The sequence below is a fragment of the Neovison vison genome, chromosome 11 (assembly GCF_020171115.1).
Source record: "Neovison vison isolate M4711 chromosome 11, ASM_NN_V1, whole genome shotgun sequence".
In the NCBI taxonomy this organism is placed as follows: Eukaryota; Metazoa; Chordata; class Mammalia; order Carnivora; family Mustelidae; genus Neogale; species Neogale vison.
The window spans coordinates 146,940,481-146,959,392 of record NC_058101.1 but is presented as its reverse complement, the minus strand read 5'-3'; the positions used below and the strand labels follow the sequence as shown (position 1 = coordinate 146,959,392).

Sequence of the window (18,912 nt, the reverse complement as noted above, 5' to 3'; positions counted from 1 at the left end):
AGCCCTTGGCAACCACTGACCTGTTTCTATTCCTATACTTTTGTCTTTTTCAGAATGTTATATTAATAGAATCATACACCATGTAGCCTTTTGACTCTCCTCCATGTTGCTGTGAGTATTTATGGATCTGGGATGGTATCAGATTCATCTGGGGTGCGCTCCAGGAATTTGCAGTTCTAACAGCTTCCAGAGGATGCTGATGGTGTGCTCTGGGAACCCCGCTTTGGGAACTATCAATCTACAGGCTCTAAGCTATTAGCAAGGGTCTTGGGTGATTCTTACATGCCTGCAGTTTGAGGAATTCCAGCTTCAGTGCCACCAAAAGGGGAAGGAGCAGGCTCGGGGTACTTTTTTATACCAAACATGGGTCTTTGTCCATGGCATCAATCCCACTTCATCAGGGATGACTTCTTCAGCTCCCATTGACTCAAGAAGCAGAGAGCACTCACTGTTTGACTCAGTCATTCTCCCCTTGGGAAGGAGACCGAGATGAAGGCCTCTGGCTCCCGCAGAGGATGCCAGTGCCAGTCATGGGCAAGACCAATTCCAGTTCTCTCTAGTTCTTCACACAGGCTTGAGCAGTGTTGGTGTGGAAACCCTGTGTGTGTATGCGGTCCTAGGGAAAACCAATGAGATTAAGGCTGGTTCCGGACCTTGAGGGACAGCTCCTGTGGATGCCGAGGATTAGTGGTAACAGCTGCTCTCCTGCCCATTAGAGGAGGAACAGAAGAGAGACAAAAAGACTTGTTTAAAAGATGCATCTCTGCAACTCTGAGGGGGGAAGCCAGTCCATCAAACCTGAAGGAAAGTGTGTTTCTAGGTAAGTGTTTGTTTTCCTGGTTCTGGTAGACCAGTGCTGGTGGGAAAGCAGAAACCTCAAGATTTAAGGAGGGGAGGGTGGGCTTTGTGGGGCACGGCCTTACCCCTTTCCTCTGTAGGTGTCTATGTTTGATCTGAAGTTAGTCCTTCTGCTATTAACAAAGGCTCCAAGGACATTTGCTTGTGGTCCCTGTGGAAGAAAATGGAAAAGCCCTGGGTCCCCTCAACTGACAATGTGTTTTTATAGCTCATTGTTCGTGATCTCTTAATGGGCCTAGGAAACTGCAGGAATGGTCCCTGGTGGTGGAAAGGTTTTTTACTTTTTTTTCCTCATGGCAAGCAACCCTAACAGAGGAAGTTATTGTCTGAAGGACTCTTAAGTCCAAAAGACTGGAATTATAGGTCACCCTCCCGTCTCCTTGTGTCTGGTCCACGTAAGAGGCAGGGTGGTGGGTGAAGACAGAATGGGGGTAGATGACATTGGGTTACTTGGTTGTTTGGATTATCTCCTTATCCCCCTGTTTTTATAGCTACTTTTGCTACATGGAAAGTATTTTATTTTTATCTTTCATAACTAGCTTATTAGAGAGGAGGGCTGTTGCCTTGCATGGCTCCTTAGATCAACATACTAGCTGAACTTGAATAATTCCTGTGTATATAAAAATATAAAAACAAACAACTCCTTTTGAAACATGCTCGACAGTCCTAAATGTTTATTCAGAGACCTTTCACTGTCATGTTTGCTATCTCTCCCATTATTCTCATCTGAGAACTTCCTTACGCAGTCAACTTCAATTCTTTCTGTCCATGGCATTAGAGCTAGAAAATAAAAGTGAAACTTACTCCCTAAATATTATTTTATCCAATCATTTAATTCTATTCCTGAGCTAACCCTCTACCCACCCCCTGTAAATTTAATAAGGTGCACAGTGGGTCAACTTGGGTGTAACTCCCTCTGCCCATCTTCTCTGTGAAAAAGTAGTGAAATAACTAAACAAGTCAGTAGGAGGAGGGACAAGAAGATACCAGAGTGTGGTGAATTTAACAGTTGCTTCTAAGTAATTAATTCATAGTTGGGAGAAATTCTGTACCATTCAACCCTCTACTTTGCAATTGTAGCAATAAGACACTAATCCAAGTCACCATATGCCTTGCTGCCTGACCATATTGGAATATTGGGTGTCTCAACTTAACCAATAATGTATTATAGCTCACACTGCCCTTGGATATCAGACAGCTTGTAAAGAGTTCACGAATTTTTTCTGGTCTTATTTCTTTGACTTAATTAAATCCTCTTTAAAAAGAAGCTATCTAGTCTAATGAGAAAACTATAAGAAGAGAAGAATTAAAAAAAAATTGTTTAGAAATTGAAACACTTCCTACAGCCTGGCACATCCTTTTGATCTTGACCTTGAGCCCTTGCAATCTGGGGAGGTGGCACTAACGGTATCTTGGGTTTAAAGGTAGTGTATATTCAGATCGGTCACATTCAAAAGGACATCATATCATTTTCTGAAATAGCATCTGGATTGAAGCTGTTGTTTCTCATGAGACAGGAAAAGGTCAAGATGAGGGTCTTGGCTGTCCTTGGAGGCTGGGCTTGGGCAGCCCTCTGCCTGGCTTCCTGCTCAGCTGCCTTTTCCCATGGTGCCGGCTCAGGGGCCTGTGAGGACCTGCAGCCCAAACACATTCAAGCCCAGCCTCAGGACCCAGGGACCTACCATGTCACCATTCACACTGGTAGATCTTCCTACTCACCGGGTGACACGGTTCCAGGTACGTATGGGAGAGGCTTTGCCAGACCCCACGGGACCCTACTGACCGATCCCAAGCTGTGTTTGTCCCAAGCAGGAGTTTCCTCCGCCAACGTTTGACTTAATCCTAAGAAGCAGTTATTTAGTCAAAGATAAGTTATGAAATATTTGTATCACGAGAACCACATAACTAATCTCTATATTGATATTACTTTTTACAGGAAGGCACAAATAGCATTATTATAAAAAAGGTTATCTGTCCTACTTGAAGATAAAAATGTAATCACCTTAAACAAACTTCATATATAGTGTGTGTGTGTGTGTATGTGTGAGAGAGAGAGAGAGAGAGAGAGAGAAACAGGCTTTTGCTTCTCATTATTTAAAACTAAAGTTATTTGTAGAGTGAAAAGTATTTCCTGCGATTTTAGTTTGGGTGCCTACAAAAGCAGAGAGAACTCCAGGTGCCAAAGACGGTAGCTGAGTCTACACAGCTGTGAGTAAATTCAAACACATCAGCGATGTTGGCTTGACCCCCTTTGGACTGTGCTGATTCTTTTGATGGCAATTAGAGGTGATAAATCAAAATAAAATTTACTCTGGAAGTACTGTTTTGCCCAATCATTCTGTTCTGTTGGTAAGTATGGGGAAAAATTTTGTGAGCAATATATTGACCCCCATAGCAATATACTCTCTGAACTGAAATTCAGGCTATTCCAACAGAGATTCCCAAACTTTGTCATGTCACGATACAGCGAGGAAAGGATAATATGTGTAGAGCGTGCTGGGGCGTATGTGAGGGGCTGCTCAAAACTGGAGGCAGCTTTCCTGGAGGCTCCAATCGCCACAGTATGCAGCCAGGCACCCCAGCATGAAGGGATTAATATGTTGGCACTCCTGTATTCTGTGGCTAAGGGAATGAAAATGGTAAAAATCAAAGCACTGTATTAGGGAGATAAAGCTGTAAAAATGACCCAAAATATCATGACACCCAATTTTTTTTTAAAACTTATTTGAGACAGAGAGAATCAGAGAGAGAGCATGAGAAGGGAGAGGTCAGAGGGAGAAGCAGACTCCCCACTGAGCAGGGAGCCTGATGTGGGGCTCAATCCTGGGACTCCGGATCATGACCTGAGCCAAAGGTAGTTGCTTAACCAACTGAGCCACCCAGGTGCCCCTGTGTGACACCTGAATTCTAATAAAAGACCTGAAGGAAGCAAATTGGATTGTGGTTGGAACTAGGACACATATATAAGAGAGCACTTTCTAGATCCAGTGAGGGTCAATTATTACTTTATTGTGCTGGGATTACACTGTATTTTCTTTTCTTTTCTTTCTTTCTTTTTTTTTTTTTCTGGGATCCCACTAATCTGCGAGCTTCTTGAAGGTAAGAACCATGTTATCCCGTTCATGGATGTATGCTCAATGCCTAGCACAATGTCCAGTTTTAAATAATAACTAAATACCTGGACAAATGTTTACTACTAAGAGTTCAAATGCATGGGAAATAAAATGATCACAGACTCTAAGCTGCACTGAGCAAGCCTATGAAGTTATGACCCTGGTTTTTGCTACTCATTTCATTACAAATGAGTTTGCCGTATTATTTATGCCTGTAAGAAAAATTTCTGCAGGGGCGTCTGGGTGGCTCAGTCATTAAGCGTCTGCCTTTGGCTCAGGTCATGATCTCAGGGTCCTGGGATCGAGACCCACCTCAGAAGGCCTGCTTCTCCCTCTCCTACTACCTCTGCTTGTGTTCCCCCTCTCGCTGACTCTCTCTGTCAAATAAATAAATAAAATCTTAAAAAAAAAATAAAAGAAAGAAAGAAAGAAAGAAAGAAATCCCTGCAAGTGAAATTGCTAGATCAAAGGGAAACTGCATTTCTGGGCTTTTTTGGTATGTGTTAAAAAAAAAATATATATATATATATATATATATATATATATAACATAAAATTTGCCATTCTAATTGATGTATACAGTTCAGTGACATTAAGGACATTCACAATGTTGTATCCCATCACCATTATTCATTTTCAGAACTTTTTCATTATCTTAAGCAGAAGCTCTATACCCATTAAACAATAATCTCCATCCATCTCTCCCCTCAGATCCTGATAATCTTTATAATCTTTCTGTCTTTGTGATAATTTACCTGCCCTAGGTACCTCATGTAAGTGGAATTGTGCAGTATGTCATCTTATATCCACTTACACTTAAGCTGATTTCACTTACTGAAACTTACACGTAATGTCTTGCAGTTCCTTCCATGTTGTAGCATGTATCAGAGGTAACTACATTTTAAATATGGAAAACATTATTAGGTTACCTCCTCAAAGAGTTGCATGGTTTATTGTTCTAGCACTAGGGAATGACTGTCCTGGTTTTTCCACAGTGCTATCAATACTGGTTATAATTCTACATTTTAAAATTTGTTGAAAAGATAGGTATCTCAATAATGTCTCATGATTGTTTTTTAAATCATGATTTTTAAATTTCAAGTCTTTATTTAAATTCTAGTTAGTTACCATATGGTAAAATTGGTTTCAGGTATAGAATTTGGTGATTCATCACTTACATATAACACTCAGTGCTGATCACAAGTGCCATCCTTAATAAATCATGACTGACTATATTTTATTTTATTTTCTGTCTGTGCCCTTTGATAACTTGGGATTTGGTCATCTTTTTATTGATTCACCATTACTCTTTGTATATTTGCCTGTTTTGTATCTTTACAAATACTTTTCTTGGTTTATAATTTGTCTTTTGATTTCTTTGCTATTCACAATTTTTTTACATCATCTTTTTCTTTATGGCAATTGGGTTTTTCTTAGAAAGGCATTCCAAACTACAATATTTTTTAAAAACCACATTTTTCCTAGTTTTTTTTTTTTTTTTGTATTTCATTTTGACATAACTTTGATCTAAATGGAATTAGCTTTGGATATGAAGTGGCACTTCAACTATTTTTCCCCCTAATGAAGTGTTTACTTTTGGGGGGCTGGTCTTAAGCTTTTAGTTTTGAAAATACCCGTATAAAATCAGCAAATGGAACCACATCAAGAGGGCTCACCTCAGACGGATGTTTTCTGTTGCAGTGACTGTGAGGAGCAGTCGAGATTTCATGGGATTTCTACTTCAGGCTCGAAGAGTGTCTGATCATCAAATAGCTGGCACTTTTGTTTTCATGCCTCCTCATTCCAAAGCAATGGCTTGTTCTCAAGAGGCTGACACAGTCACCCACTCTGACAAGTCCCGGAAGAGAAACCTGTCCTTCGAGTGGAAGGCCCCTGTCCAGCCTGTGGGGGACATCACATTCCTGTAAGAGTGAGGGGAGTTCTCCTTCTTGGTAATGGAGCCTTACCCTCTGAAGAGAAGGAGCTTCTGCTCTCCCTTCCTTCATGTCTCAGCCCCTACCTCCAGCCACCTCATGACAAGGATAGGGTCATGAAGACTGTCCCAACTAGACAGTCAGTGCAGAGGGTAACCAAAAAGGAAGTTGCCCCCAGCTCCCCTCTCTGTCATTATTCACAGCGTGGGGGCATGTGGTTTCCCCCTCCTCTCTGGGTACAGATGCATCTTGGCCAACCTCTCCAGGAAATTTGGACCAGAGTAAAAAGAAGAACAAGTGGGAGAATAGGGAAAACTGAGAAAGACAGGGACTGAGGCAGACGGATAAGTGGACACTTACTCAGGCCCAGGGAAAGCCACGGAGTTCTCTGCGCCTTGGCTTGTGGTCTATCAGATGGCCGATGACTTAACTGACTGAGCCTCCCAGGAACCCCTAAGTTAATCAGATTCTTACAACTGCCTTCTGATTATTTAAACAGGGAAAAATGACTCCAGCCGATAATCCCTACTTCAGTGAAATTTGGGGGAGGATAAATGAGATGATGTTTGTGAAAGGGATTTTTACTAAAGAAAGCCATTAAGTATTCAAAATATTAGTTAGAGTACCAACAATTTATCTCTGATTTTCAATGGAATCGACAATTACAATAGAGCTGTACCATTGTACAACAGAATTATGAAATTTTCAATTAACAGAGTAATTCAATTAACAGTATACCAGTAATGGCTAATAATAAAGTTAAAGACGGAACCTTTTGAGACTAAACAGTTCAAGAAGACACCTTTTAGTCTAAATGAGGTTTTCTAATGACTGTATTTATTCAGGAGGGGAATTTAGACATATCCTTCCCTGTTTTAATTATTTGCCGCTATTGAGTTTTTGTTTCTGAAGAGAGTGGAGTCACACAAAGGGCAATACAATCATCTCTTCAGTTTTTCTGTTCACGTAGACTTTTGTTCTTCTTCAGGTGTTATTTAAGGCATCATTTTGCTTTCTTTTTCCACAGTCTGTCAGTTGTCCAGTCATATTTCGTTTACTGGGAGAGGATTGAATCGTCTGCTGTGTCTCAACAGACACACCTTGGAGCCCACACTGACCATCACGAGCAGCTCGGCTCACCCATGCCAAGCTCTGGCTGGAGTCGGGAGGCAACCGAGAGCTCCACGCCAGGTACTGCTTGCCGCAGGACTCAAGAGCCTGTCTGGCTGCTTATGGGAAAGAGAAGGGGAGGCAGCTCCCCGCTGAGCACGGAGCCTGATGTGGGACTCCATCCCAGGGCCCTGGGATCATGACCTGAGCCGAAGGCAGACGCTTAACTGACTGAGCCTCCCAGGCACCCCTAAATTAATCACATTTTTATAACTGCCTTCCGAATACTTAAACAGGGGAAAATGTGATTTTCACTTAGAAGGTACTACAGCCAGTTCCAGTTCCTGCAACTCAGGCACTGAACACTTGCCTTGGGTGGCCACAGCAGCTCATGGCCAAGGGCAGGAGGGCATGCTTGCCGCTGCTGTTTGTCCACTGCAGCCTCACAGATTATGGGGGGCCTTGGGCTGGACAGTTGAATTCTGCCACAAAGCCAAACAACAGCACCCACCTCCCTCCACTCCCACACTTACCAGTGGTCACAGCATCTCCTTGGGGTTCTTCAGACCCCTGGAGCTCCAGGAGGAGTGCAAGAAAGAGATGATCTTTTCTTCTTTGTACATAAAAACTCTTCAAGCTTTCATTGTTACTTTCCATAGTAGGTAGATGGCTCTTTGCAGCCTGGGTTGGAGAAAGGAATCAGGAATGAGAGGCTGCTTGGGCAGCAATGGAATTTTTCCCTGGTTCACCACATCAACCCAAGACTCCTTTGGCCCATGAACTTCTGCAACAAAACAAAACAAGAGAACACAGTGAGAATACAGCTACAGAATACAGTGGTCACCTGAAAATTGCTGGGGATCGGGAACTCATTTCCATTACTGATTTCTAGCTAAGTGCTCCGAACGGACGCACTCATAGAGGCCACCTGCCCAGACGCTCCTATCTTTAATCCTTTCAATTCCACTTTTCTTGACTCTATCCTTGGTTCTTGGCCAACATGTTCATGCCCGACTTGGCTCAGGCTAGCAGACCCAGGCACATGCCCCAAACCATCTTCTGTTGCCCAGCACCACTCACCCAGCCTTCCCACCAAGATACTCCAAAAAGCAGAGTCAAGATCTCAGGGTCTGACAGTGTGGCCTGGAGAAGATCCTGCAAACCCATCGTGTGTTTGAAGTCTCACGTGTCTTTTTCTGTCATGCAAATGTTGCATTTTAATCCCAAGCATGTTTGTTTTAATAAGAATGTGACTAAAGGTGAGGTGTCAGAAAGTGATATCATGTCTCTGCTCTCTGTCTTGGGTCCCTGTTGGGAACCTTGTCCCCCATGGGGTAAGAGACTCCCATCTGAGCAGCTGCAGGATAAACTCCTCAGTATGTAGTTGCACACATTCCTGCCCTCCTGGCCCAGGCTGTTTTCCTGCCCATTCCTCTACACAAAGCCCAGGGGTTCTCAAAGGTCAAAGGAGTGTGTGTGTATATGTGCATCGTGGCGGGGGTAGGGGACGTCATCTAGCAAAGCGAAATAGATTTCTTGGGACACCTGTGTGGCTCAGTCAATTAAGGTGCTGTCTTCAGCTCAAGTCATGATCCCAGTGTCCTGGGATCGAGTCCTACATTGGGCCCCCTGCTCAGTGGAGACCCTGCTTCTCCCTCTCCCTCTGCCTGCTGATCCCTCTTCTTGTGCGCGCTCTCTCTCTCTGTCAAATAAATAAAAATCTTTTAAAAATTTTCAAAAGTGACTGCAGTGGGCAAATAAATGATGAATCATGAATTTTCACATTAGGAAGATAGTACATTTGTACTTTTCAAACTTATTTCCCAATAAACCCTCAGGACACTTTGGGGTCTACCCAACCCCATTGGGCATGATCTCCATGTTTTTCCTTCTTACACTTCCTCAAACTGGGCTCTTCTTCCTGCTTATCTATTTATCTTTCAAGGGGAGGTTCAAATATCTCCTTTGTGAAACTTTCTCCTGTACTTTTTGGGAGACAAATGTAATTGCTTTCTCAGTTCTAGATTTAAAGCTCTCATCACACCATCATTTTTAAGACTGGGCATCTGAGAGTCTCTCCTGGATTTCGAGTTCAGGAACAACAACGGCCACTACGCAGCTCTTCTGTACCCACCCCCTCAGCCCGCCCCCCCCCCCCCCCCGCGATCACAGTGATGCCCATCACATGATGAGTCTGCAGGGAATGTCTGAATGAATTCTGAGTTCAGGCAGAAGTGTAAGACTGTTGAGCTTTTGCCACATTCTGTGTGCCCATTAGGCTTCTTTGTTTTTCACTTTAATCTCAGTGTTTTGGAGTGTTGAAGGCTTTGGAGAAGAGTGGGACTAAAGGGGGAAAAAATGCATTTCAACCCAGTTAGAGCCCTGGCCAGAGAAACCTCTGCTAATGTGTTTTTCTGTGAATACCATCATAGTCATCCTAAGCGTTATTACAGTAAACCTTTATTGCATGTTCACCTGTGCTGTGTGCTCCATGCTTCTACATCAATGATTTTCTTTCACCCTTCAGAAGCTCTAGGCTATAGGAACCATTATTGGTCCCATTTTGCAAAAGGAGAAACTGATGTTCTGGGAGGACTTGCCCCAAAGAAGGAGTTAGTGGAATGGAGAACTGAACCCAGTCACCCGACTCCCTGGTCCTTGCTTGCTTGCTATGCTGTTTCTAATTTCTATTTCTAAAGCTCTGGGCTGTCATGTTGGCCAGTCACGGATGGGAAATGAGATGGTGGAGGGCAGTGGAGAGCAGTGACCTTGACTCTGCCCATGGCAGAGGGTCAAGTCATTATCATTACCAGGGAGACTTTTACTATTAATAATATGGCAGGAAAGATCTAGGGCTTTCAAAAATCTTTGATTTGTGGGATTCTGATTTTGTTGGGTTTTTTTTGTTTTTTGTTTTTTTTTTTCCTAGCTAGAAGCAGTTTTTGGCAGAGGTGAGAAAAAACAGAGTGGTCACAGTTGTTTCTATACTCCCTGAGTGGTGACTATTAAAAACGCATAAATCCAGAGAGACAAAGACTTACTCTTTAAAGAGATACTACAAACCGAGTCCTTTCGCACTTGGTCAAGGGCTTATATTACTGGGCAGATCATCCTTTTTTTTTTTTTTTTTTTTTTTAAGATCTTTATTTATTTATTTGACAGAGAGAGATCACAAGTAGGCAGAGAGGCAGGCAGAGAGAGAGGAGAAAGTAGGCTCCCCACCGAGCAGAGAGCCAGATGTGGGGCTCGATCCCAGGACCCTGAGATCATGACCTGAGCTGAAGGCAGAGGCTTAACCCACTGAGCCACCCAGGCGCCCCGCAGATCATCCTTTTGTTGATACTTTTGAGTAGCCCAAACTTAATGGTTTGTTTTAAAGGTACATTAAAGTCTCTAGTATTTATCCCAGTGTCATAGTTGTTTGTGTTAATCAATACAAGGAAAATTCTCTACTCTCTCATGGTGTCTTTGGATCTCTGTTTAGCTCCTAGACCCCCCAGCGCTCTTCCTCAGCAACATGCAAACATCTTTGCCGTTGTTCCAACTGGAGCTGCAGAGGATAACAGCTTAGATCCCTTTCCTGCAAGTTTTTGGGTGACAGAGTTTCCTGGGGGTGGGGAGACTCTGTTCCAGTCATCTTCACACACAGCTACTGCTGTCAGCAATGGCCAGCAACCCAGAGGGGACATCAACAGAATCCTTGAGCCATCCCTGGATATCCATGGGCTGGAGAGACTCATGGCTCTCAGGAGATTCTTCTCAGAGGGCGTTGTTTCCAGTTCTAGCACCCATCTCAGGTAATGGGTCAGGGGTGGACCATTCAGTGTGGGGGTGGGATAAGACCAAATCCTGGGGTGCTGAGGGAGTCTGAACTTCTTGGCATCTGACAGGAAAAGATCTCACCGTATTTATTCTTAAGTGCACAGGAAACCCTGATCGTAGAAGGACTACTGGCCAAAAGGGCTGGGTATAAAAATAGCCTGGGGGGAACTGTACTTTCTTGGATAGGGTGAGATCTCTGATATGCTATTATATATAAAATCAGATATAAATATATGTTTTATAGAAGAGATGTATAAATTTATAATATATAAATACATATTTTATATAAAATAAATAAAAGCATTTAGTGAGGCTTTGTTGCTGTACTCACTTGTCTCTTCCCACCCCCTCCCTCTTTTCCCTTCAGCTCCTAACTCCAAACTCAGGACTCTTTCCAAGGAAATCTGATTTTGTCCGTATATACAGCAATGGTAGGAAATGTTGCTTTTTGATCTGTATAAATAGTCTTCTCTTCACCCTTCTATCTTTTGCTTTAGGACTCAGGATGATCCAAGCTTTGATTCATTGGAAACTTGCCTACCCTCAGATAGAGATGAACAGGTAACAACCATGTTTGTCTGTGGGTGATAGGGTTGATATTTTGATCCCAGTGTGGGAAGTTCCAGGCTAGGAAAGCAGAGCTATTAGACTAGTAACCAAAATTTGAGAGAAGGAGGCAAGGGTATGATATATATGCAGCATCTTTTTACCAATCAATACCAGCCTTTCTGTTATACACAGTGTCTCCAAAGTTATTGACAATTGTAGAAATTGATAGTTTTAGTGATTTGTTTTCCCACTTAGCCTCAGTTAATAATTCCTGTCTCCCCACCTCTCCACCCCTTGCTTTATAACGTTGGCCTCGAAATGCCATGTATGGTTCCAGAGGTTAGATCAATGGGCAATATAAAATATACATGCCCACTGATTTACTATTCCTTTGAAGTCTTAAAAGGAACACAAAATAAAACATATAATATTCTTACTCGTATTTATTGGAACCTACAAGAGATTAAATGCCATCTTGTGTGGGTCCCAGCATAAAAAGACACTCAAAGCTTTCTGCCCTTGGAGATGATAATCATGCATCTTGGTCTGGAAGCCTCTTATAGGACTCTAGGTTTATTCTTGTGACTGGCCTCTATGCTCTCTTTGTGAGGTTTCCATTAGCCACCTTATCCCCATCAATCACAAGGGCATATCTATCTACTTGAGCATTTTAGGAGTTCTTTCAGGAGCAGGCACCAGCCTGGGTTTTCAGCTGCTGCCTGGGATCTTTTACGAGTTCAGGTTAGATGTCGAAAGAAACACAGATTAAGTGTGAAGTTGGGTGGCAGCTTGGAAGAAGACCAGGTCTTTCGACTTCTCTTTTTTCCCTTTCCTTTTCTAGGACAAGATGGAGTCCTCTAATGGGACCATGATGAGGCCCCCTCTGTCTACTGCCCATTTTACCTATCCTCAGCACCTCTGGTTGTCTGAAGCACTTACTGGCAATGGGGCTGGGGCAGCCACCCCAACCCCTGTCTTCCCCCGCTCTGCCACTTCCAGGTCACTTGCTGCTGGAGCCCAGTCAGAAACATGGAGGCCTTCTCCCAGCTCCTTAACTCAGCCAAAGTGCAAAGAGCCCAGAGTGGGGGAGGAACATGGTGGGGACAGAATGGGATACCCCAGGAAGACCAACCCAAGGCCTGAGGTTGGGCAAGAAGGAGCCAGTGCCCTTTCAGGGATCCAGCTCAGGACTCCCCAGCTGGGAATCCTGCTTTGCCTTTCCGCCACCTTGGGCATGGCCCTGGCTGCTGGCCTCCGCTGCCTACACGACCAGTATTGCCACAAACGGACAGAAGTGTCCTTCAGTGAGCCTGCAGGGGATGCTGTTGCCAGGAGCGATGGTGGTGAGACAGTGCATGTCAGGAAGATGAGGGAGAACAGTTTTGTTTTGGTTGAAGCGGACTACAACTGGACCACGTCCTCTGTGGGTAGCGAGAAAACAGTGCTCTGAGCAGACCGTCATCCTAGGCCGCTGAGTGGCCCTCCTCAGACCCTGCAGTGTCTCAGCCACAACAGAGCTAATGAGAATAGCTGATGAGGACAGGGATTCGCTGTGCCCCCCACTCAGTGAGCAGTTAGTGGAGGAAGCTGGGAAAGGACAGTTTTATCAACAGAGGGAGTTCTTCCCGAGCTTTGTTGTCTTAACATCTGTAATTTAGCTGCTTTTTTTCTATTCACAATTAGATGTTCTGTTTGAAGAGTTAAACTCAACACAATGAATATTGTATAACCTGCTCATTAACTAGACTCCTGTGGCCGCCAAGCTTCCTCTGTTGCCTTAAGGAACCTGCAGAAATAGAAATTCTGTCCCTCCTCAGTATGTCAGCCTCATCCCTTCTAACTCTTTGAAAAAAAGTAACGTTGAGGTTGTGTCTCTTACAAGAAAAAGAGCTGGAGCCCTCAGTTTACCTCTCCAAACCACCCCCAGAAGAAGTTTCATTTTTAAAACTAGCTTTCGGGGTGCCTGGGTGGCTCAGTGGGCTAAGCCTCTGCCTTCAGGTCATGATCTCAGGGTTCTGGGATCGAGCCCCACATCGGGCTCTCTGCTCAGCGGGGAGCCTGCTTCCCCCCCTCTCTCTGCCTACTTGTGATCTCTGTCAAATGAATAAAAAAATAACAATTAAAAAAATAATATGGCTACATATAAATATGTAGAGAGATACATTGGGAATGTGTGCTTAACTTTAAACAAACAAAAAACTAGGCTTCAACACTGGCTAGGTGAGTCCAAGGGTATTCAGTCTTCTTGGAAACTCAGAAGCCTGGCAAATCCGCCTTGGAAATTAATCTGAAGCAAGAGCGTTTTCAAGAGCTTGATGGAACACATCTGTGGGGGAATGCATATGTGCTGCATAAACACCAGAGCGGGGTAAGCAAGCTTCTTCATCAGGTGCAAATGGATCTGGGACCTCCCATCCATTTACACTTGATGGGAGGCTTGCGTATCCTAACAGTCAGCACACATACTGCCTTTTGCCAAAGGTCAGGCTGGGAAAAATGATGATACCACACAGTCTGAAGAAGAGCCTCTACTCATCTTTTCAGGGAGAAAAGGAAGACCACATGTGGACAAAGACCAGATATTTCTACTCTCATGATTTATGAAGATCGCTTTGACTTAGCCAAGTGTTCATAGATGTTATGTGAGGCCAAGACAACAGGTGTGAATATACTTTTTGAATATGTTCATTTAATATGACACATAGAAATTGGCTGTCTTTTCAGAGGTAAACCTGTTACAGAGTCACAAAACATTTTAATGTGGAAACGAAAAACCACTATAAATTTGGAAAGGGTGTTTTTCTATCAAGTATGTAACTTACACAGGTACTGTGCTAAGAACTTTGTATACATTTTCACATTTAACTCTCACAATAACTTAATGCAGAATAAGTTCTGTAACTTGTTCAAGAGAGAGGGGCATTCATGACATCTCAGTTTAACCACAAAAACATTTTTTTTTTTTTTAAACTGGGTGTATGGGGAAAGAGATAAATCCCGCTGTTTTTTTCAGCCTCTTTTAGCTGATAGGGCACTAATTCCAAGACTGTTTCCTTCTGGATCTTCCTCCTGGCTTCTGTCAAGTGCCTCATTAGGAACATGGAGACCTAGGTAATTGTGTGTTCTCACATGTGAGTGTTCTAGGAATACTGTGGAAAAAAGTGAATGTACTATACTCCACCAGCAGCCAGAGCTATCCCTTCTACATATTCCTCCCTTCCTCAATGATATTTTCCCTGAGATGCAGCTGCCTGTAGACAGTCCTCCTCTGGCCAACAATAAAAAATTAATTCACAATTGCCTGTGAAATAAACCACCCTCAACTCAGTGGTTTAAAACAGCCACTAGTACCACCATTCATCGTCTTTCACAGTTTTGGGGTTGCCTGGGCTTGGCCGGGCAGTTCTTCTGCTCTATGTTCTGTTCAATGGGCTGGAACACTCGAGCCAGCTTGCTCACGTGACTGGAAGTTGGTGCGGGCTGCTGACTGGGGCTCAGCCAGGGCCCCATGGGTGTGGGCAGCAATTTCTTCCTTCTCTTCATGGCTTCTTATAGCACCGTTCCCAGAGGGGTGTTCCAAGCAGAAAAAAACCAGAAGTTGAGGGTGGGGGGAGCTTTTCAGGCCTAACCTTGGAAGTAACATGGTTTCACTTCTGCCACTTCCCAGTGGTTACAGGAAGTCAAGAGCTAGCCCTTCTTCTTCAAAGGAAGGTCAGTGGATTTGGCTTTTGGGTGGGAGAAGTGGCAAAGGATTTGAAGCTATCTTTAATTCTCCACCTCTCTGGTTAGACTGCTGGCCTGTCGTGGAGCTTCTCTGAGTGTAAAAGGAGGGGCTGTTCATCCCCAAGAGGAGCCCTGGGTCACCTTCCCCACAAAGCATCGAAGGGGGTGAGGGAAATCTCGGGGTCAGGCATTTCCTCTTTGTCGGCTCCCCGGGGCCAAATAGTGAAGTGTGGCAGAAGAGTCAGCCAGACCTCTGAGTCTCTGCTTCCTCATCAGAGAAAAACAGAATTCTTTACCGCTTTTAGTTGTCGGGAAGAGTAAACACATGTTCAACCTTTCGCCAGTTATGACTAACTACTTAATGTCCCCTTGCAGCTGCAACACTATCTTTAAATCTAGTCCCTTTAGAGAAACTCTGTGATCACCCAAAATGTTATTCCCTTTCCATGACAGCTTCTCTCCTGTGCCCCCCTTCTCCTGCCCAGTGAATGGAGGTGGTCCCGGCACAAGTTGTAATGGTCGCCACTGGCTACAACTCCTGCTGGGGGTCAGACATTTTTGCGGAGACATTCTGAGGAAACTCTTCTTCAGCAGGGGCAGTGGAGTCCATAGACCTGCCTTCAGGAGACATAAAACCCCTCTGTTACTGTGAACTTGAAGGTCCTTTAAGCCTGGCTTCAGAGAAGCCCCAGAGGGGAGCCAGTAGGAAGTGTTAACCTCAAGGCATTTACTAAAGCACAAAGCCATTACAAGTTTAAAAAAAAAAAGGCAAAGGACTCAAATGCAACATCTTAACATAGCTTTTTTGTTTTGTAGGAACAGCTACAGAACTGCGCGGTAAGCCATTTCTTCAAGAAGGGGGTTTAGGCTAAATACACATTTAAGGGAAAAGAACAGAAAAACAATTGCTGAAAACTATATTTTCAAAACTCTTTGTATTTCTTTTTTTTAAAAAAGATTTTATTTATTTATTTGAGAGAGAGACAGTGAGAAAGAGCATGAGCGAGGAGAAGGTCAGAGGGAGAAGCAGACTCCCTATGGAGCTGGGAGCCTGATGCGGGACTCGATCCCGGGACTCCAGGATCATGACCTGAGCCGAAGGCTCAGTTCAAAACTCTTTGTATTTCAAACAAATTAATTGTGTTAATAACCGCAGATTGACAGTAGGGGTGAGCCTCAACCTTTATACGTTGGGAGGCTATCTCTGATTTTTCTCATTGATTTCTCTCCTTGGATACAACACTTTTGCTAACTCACAACTTAATGCTCGACTATAGCCTGACTGAGTTATCCCACTGTTGAGGCTGTCTGGATTTTAATTTGCTGTGACAATGCTTGTTTCCTTAAAAAACAAAAAACAAAAAACAAAACAAAAAAAACCCCTCTAATCAACAACAACGACAAAAAAAAAATGGGTCAACAAACCAGTAAATATTTAAACAAGTGTCACGTTTTATTTGAAAAGTTGTCTGGAGATGGCTGGCAATTTATGAATAAATTACAAACATACCCTCTCCCTTTCTTGGACTTTGGGGATTTATCAGTGATCCCAGCTCTTCTGGAATACAGGCTCTGTGATTTGATTTCATCCCACCCCAACCAACCCCTTCTTCTCAAAACGGTGTGTGGCAAGGAATTTCTTTTATTTAAAGTGAAATGAATTTACATTCCTTATTTTATTAAACTTGAGAGCATCTTCAGAAGAACTTTGCTCCCTCTGCAGGTGGAAGGCCTTAGGGGGTTGCAAAACCAGGGACAGTCACCTCTGGTTTAGAATATCAGGAGGGACTTTATGGTAAAAGGAAGTCTGATGTTTTGTTCCTGACCCATGCAAAAAGGAAATGTGAACATTTTGAGACCCCGCTCCGTTGACAACTGGGCTGGAGCTGCCTGGACCACTGAGGCCTGTCAGATGTTTTCTTGGTGGCCTATGGCTTTGGAAACATAAATCTATTTAGGTCAAGGGTCTCTAAAAGTCGTCAAGTGGCTTACCATGGCTCTCAGAGAGAAGTGTCAACACGTGATTGACAGACAGGGAGCCCCGCCCCCTCCCCACCCACCTTCTTCCTGGCGCCCCGCCCCTGCCCCGCCCACCTTCTTCCTGGCGCCCCGCCCCCGCTGCGAGGGCCTGCGCGCTCCTTAAACGCTCTGCTGGGTTCCATTGCTCTGGCTGTTCCTGCCGTCTGGAACCCGGTCCCCTCAGCCACCCACAACCTTCAGAGCTTTCTTCCAGCGTTGCCTTATCAGAGAGGCTCTCCCGGCCATTACATCTCTTCTCACTCTCCTTGCCCCTCCCGCTTTAGAATATTTATGGTCCTTACTTTCGGCCTCTGGCAGACTCGGATGCTTCCTAAGGGCAGAGACTTTGTTTTTCTCATTGCTATTCCCCCAGCACCTAGAGTTGTTCTTCAGACACAGTAAGGAATCAATAAATGTTTGCTAAATGAGTGAATGAAAAGTTCAAGGTCCGTGTTCCTCTCCGCAGGCCTGGGTTTGGACTGAAGTTGAATGTGGGGCCCTTGGGCGCTCGGGCATCGGGAGAGGCAGGTCGCTGTCTAGAGGCGAGCTAGAGCTCTGTGGCCCACGGTCTCCGGGGGGGGGGGGGGGAAATGTCCTCTGTCTCAGATCCCAGGCTCCGGAGGTTCTCCGCAGGGAGGAGCTGAGAACAGACTTGACCTCCCAATCCGGGGTGGGGCCAGAGGACAGCTGAGCGGAGACTTTCCAAGAGGCTCACCTGTGCGCGCCCTTGGCTCAGTTTAGATGGTCTGGCATGCGGATTCTCAGCCTGCACATGCTCCACATTTGGGACGGATAATCCTTTGCCCTGTGCATGGTAGGATGGTTAGCAGCATCTCGGGCCTCTAGCCACTAGCTGACAGTAGCTCCCTCCTCCCCAGCTTTGACAACCAGAAGTGTCCCCAGACATCGTCCAATGTCCCCTGGAGGCCTAAACCGTCCCCACTGGGGACCGCCGGTGTAGTAGCTAAGAGTTGCAATTGCGGGGCCCAGGATGAAGCAGCCTTTCCTGCATCATTTCCACATTCAGAGATGGAGCGGGCAGTGATGAAATTTAGGGTTCAAAAATTAGAAATGGTTTTAAAGGTCATCTGACGCAGTGGTCTTGAACTTTTACCTTTGCTTAATTAGCTGGAACAATGAGAGCTGGATACTCTCCTTAAGCTTGTATCTTTCCTTTTTCCTTCCCTCCCCCTTACTCCCTTTCCCTTCACCTTGACGAACTGCCCCCGGAAATTTAACCAACAAGCATGGCTAAAACTCGTTGAAAACACCTCCTTCTTATGGGTGAGGAGAAGAACAAGACTGCCGGGAACTCACAGTGAAACAACAAATTAGTCTAGCGCCGTCCTCAGACTCCTTCCTTCCACCCTGATTTTTAATCCACTTTTCTCTCCAACACACTTGGCAGACCATTTGCTTTCTTGGAGGATGTTGGGTGCTGTAAATATTTCAGTGGATCCAGAGAAAGCCTGGAATCAAGCAGAAACATGCCTGGAATGATTAATCTGCCTTTACCATTAGAACCAGGAGGAAGTGGGACGTGGGGAATCGCCACTCATGGTAGGCCAAGGTCTGACCTGCTGGGCTGGGACAAGGCCCCATCACTGGGCTAGGGGGAGAAGACCAACAAAAGGAAATGGAACCCATGGGCCCACAGGTGAAGGTGCTGGCTGTCATTGTCCCACTACCCAGCTAAGAGCCACTACTAGATGCTTCTCTGGTTTGTAGCCACCATCTTGAACTGGTCTCTGTTTGTCCTTCCTTCAAATGGCACATCAGGAGGAT

The 18,912-nt window shown here is 44.5% G+C and overlaps 1 protein-coding gene across 1 annotated transcript; it reads left to right on the top strand.

The window, feature by feature from the left end:
* Nucleotides 1-2,387: 2,387 nt before the first annotated feature.
* Nucleotides 2,388-13,322, top strand: REELD1 (reeler domain containing 1). The gene is made up of 6 exons (XM_044268024.1): nucleotides 2,388-2,595; nucleotides 5,672-5,894; nucleotides 6,932-7,095; nucleotides 10,499-10,811; nucleotides 11,334-11,397; nucleotides 12,227-13,322. The coding sequence occupies exons 1-6, from the start codon at nucleotides 2,388-2,390 to the stop codon at nucleotides 12,833-12,835; spliced, it is 1,581 nt and encodes a 526-aa protein (XP_044123959.1). The 3' UTR covers nucleotides 12,836-13,322.
* The last annotated feature ends 5,590 nt before the right edge of the window (nucleotides 13,323-18,912 follow it).

Excerpts from the sequence above, each read along its gene's own strand:
- REELD1 (XM_044268024.1), top strand. The coding sequence starts at position 2,388 with ATGAGGGTCTTGGCTGTCCTTGGAGGCTGGGCTTGGGCAGCCCTCTGC. Across the intron at positions 7,096-10,498 it reads AACCGAGAGCTCCACGCCAG|CTCCTAGACCCCCCAGCGCT; the intron begins GTACTGCTTGCC and ends ATCTCTGTTTAG. Across the intron at positions 10,812-11,333 it reads AGTTCTAGCACCCATCTCAG|GACTCAGGATGATCCAAGCT; the intron begins GTAATGGGTCAG and ends CTTTTGCTTTAG.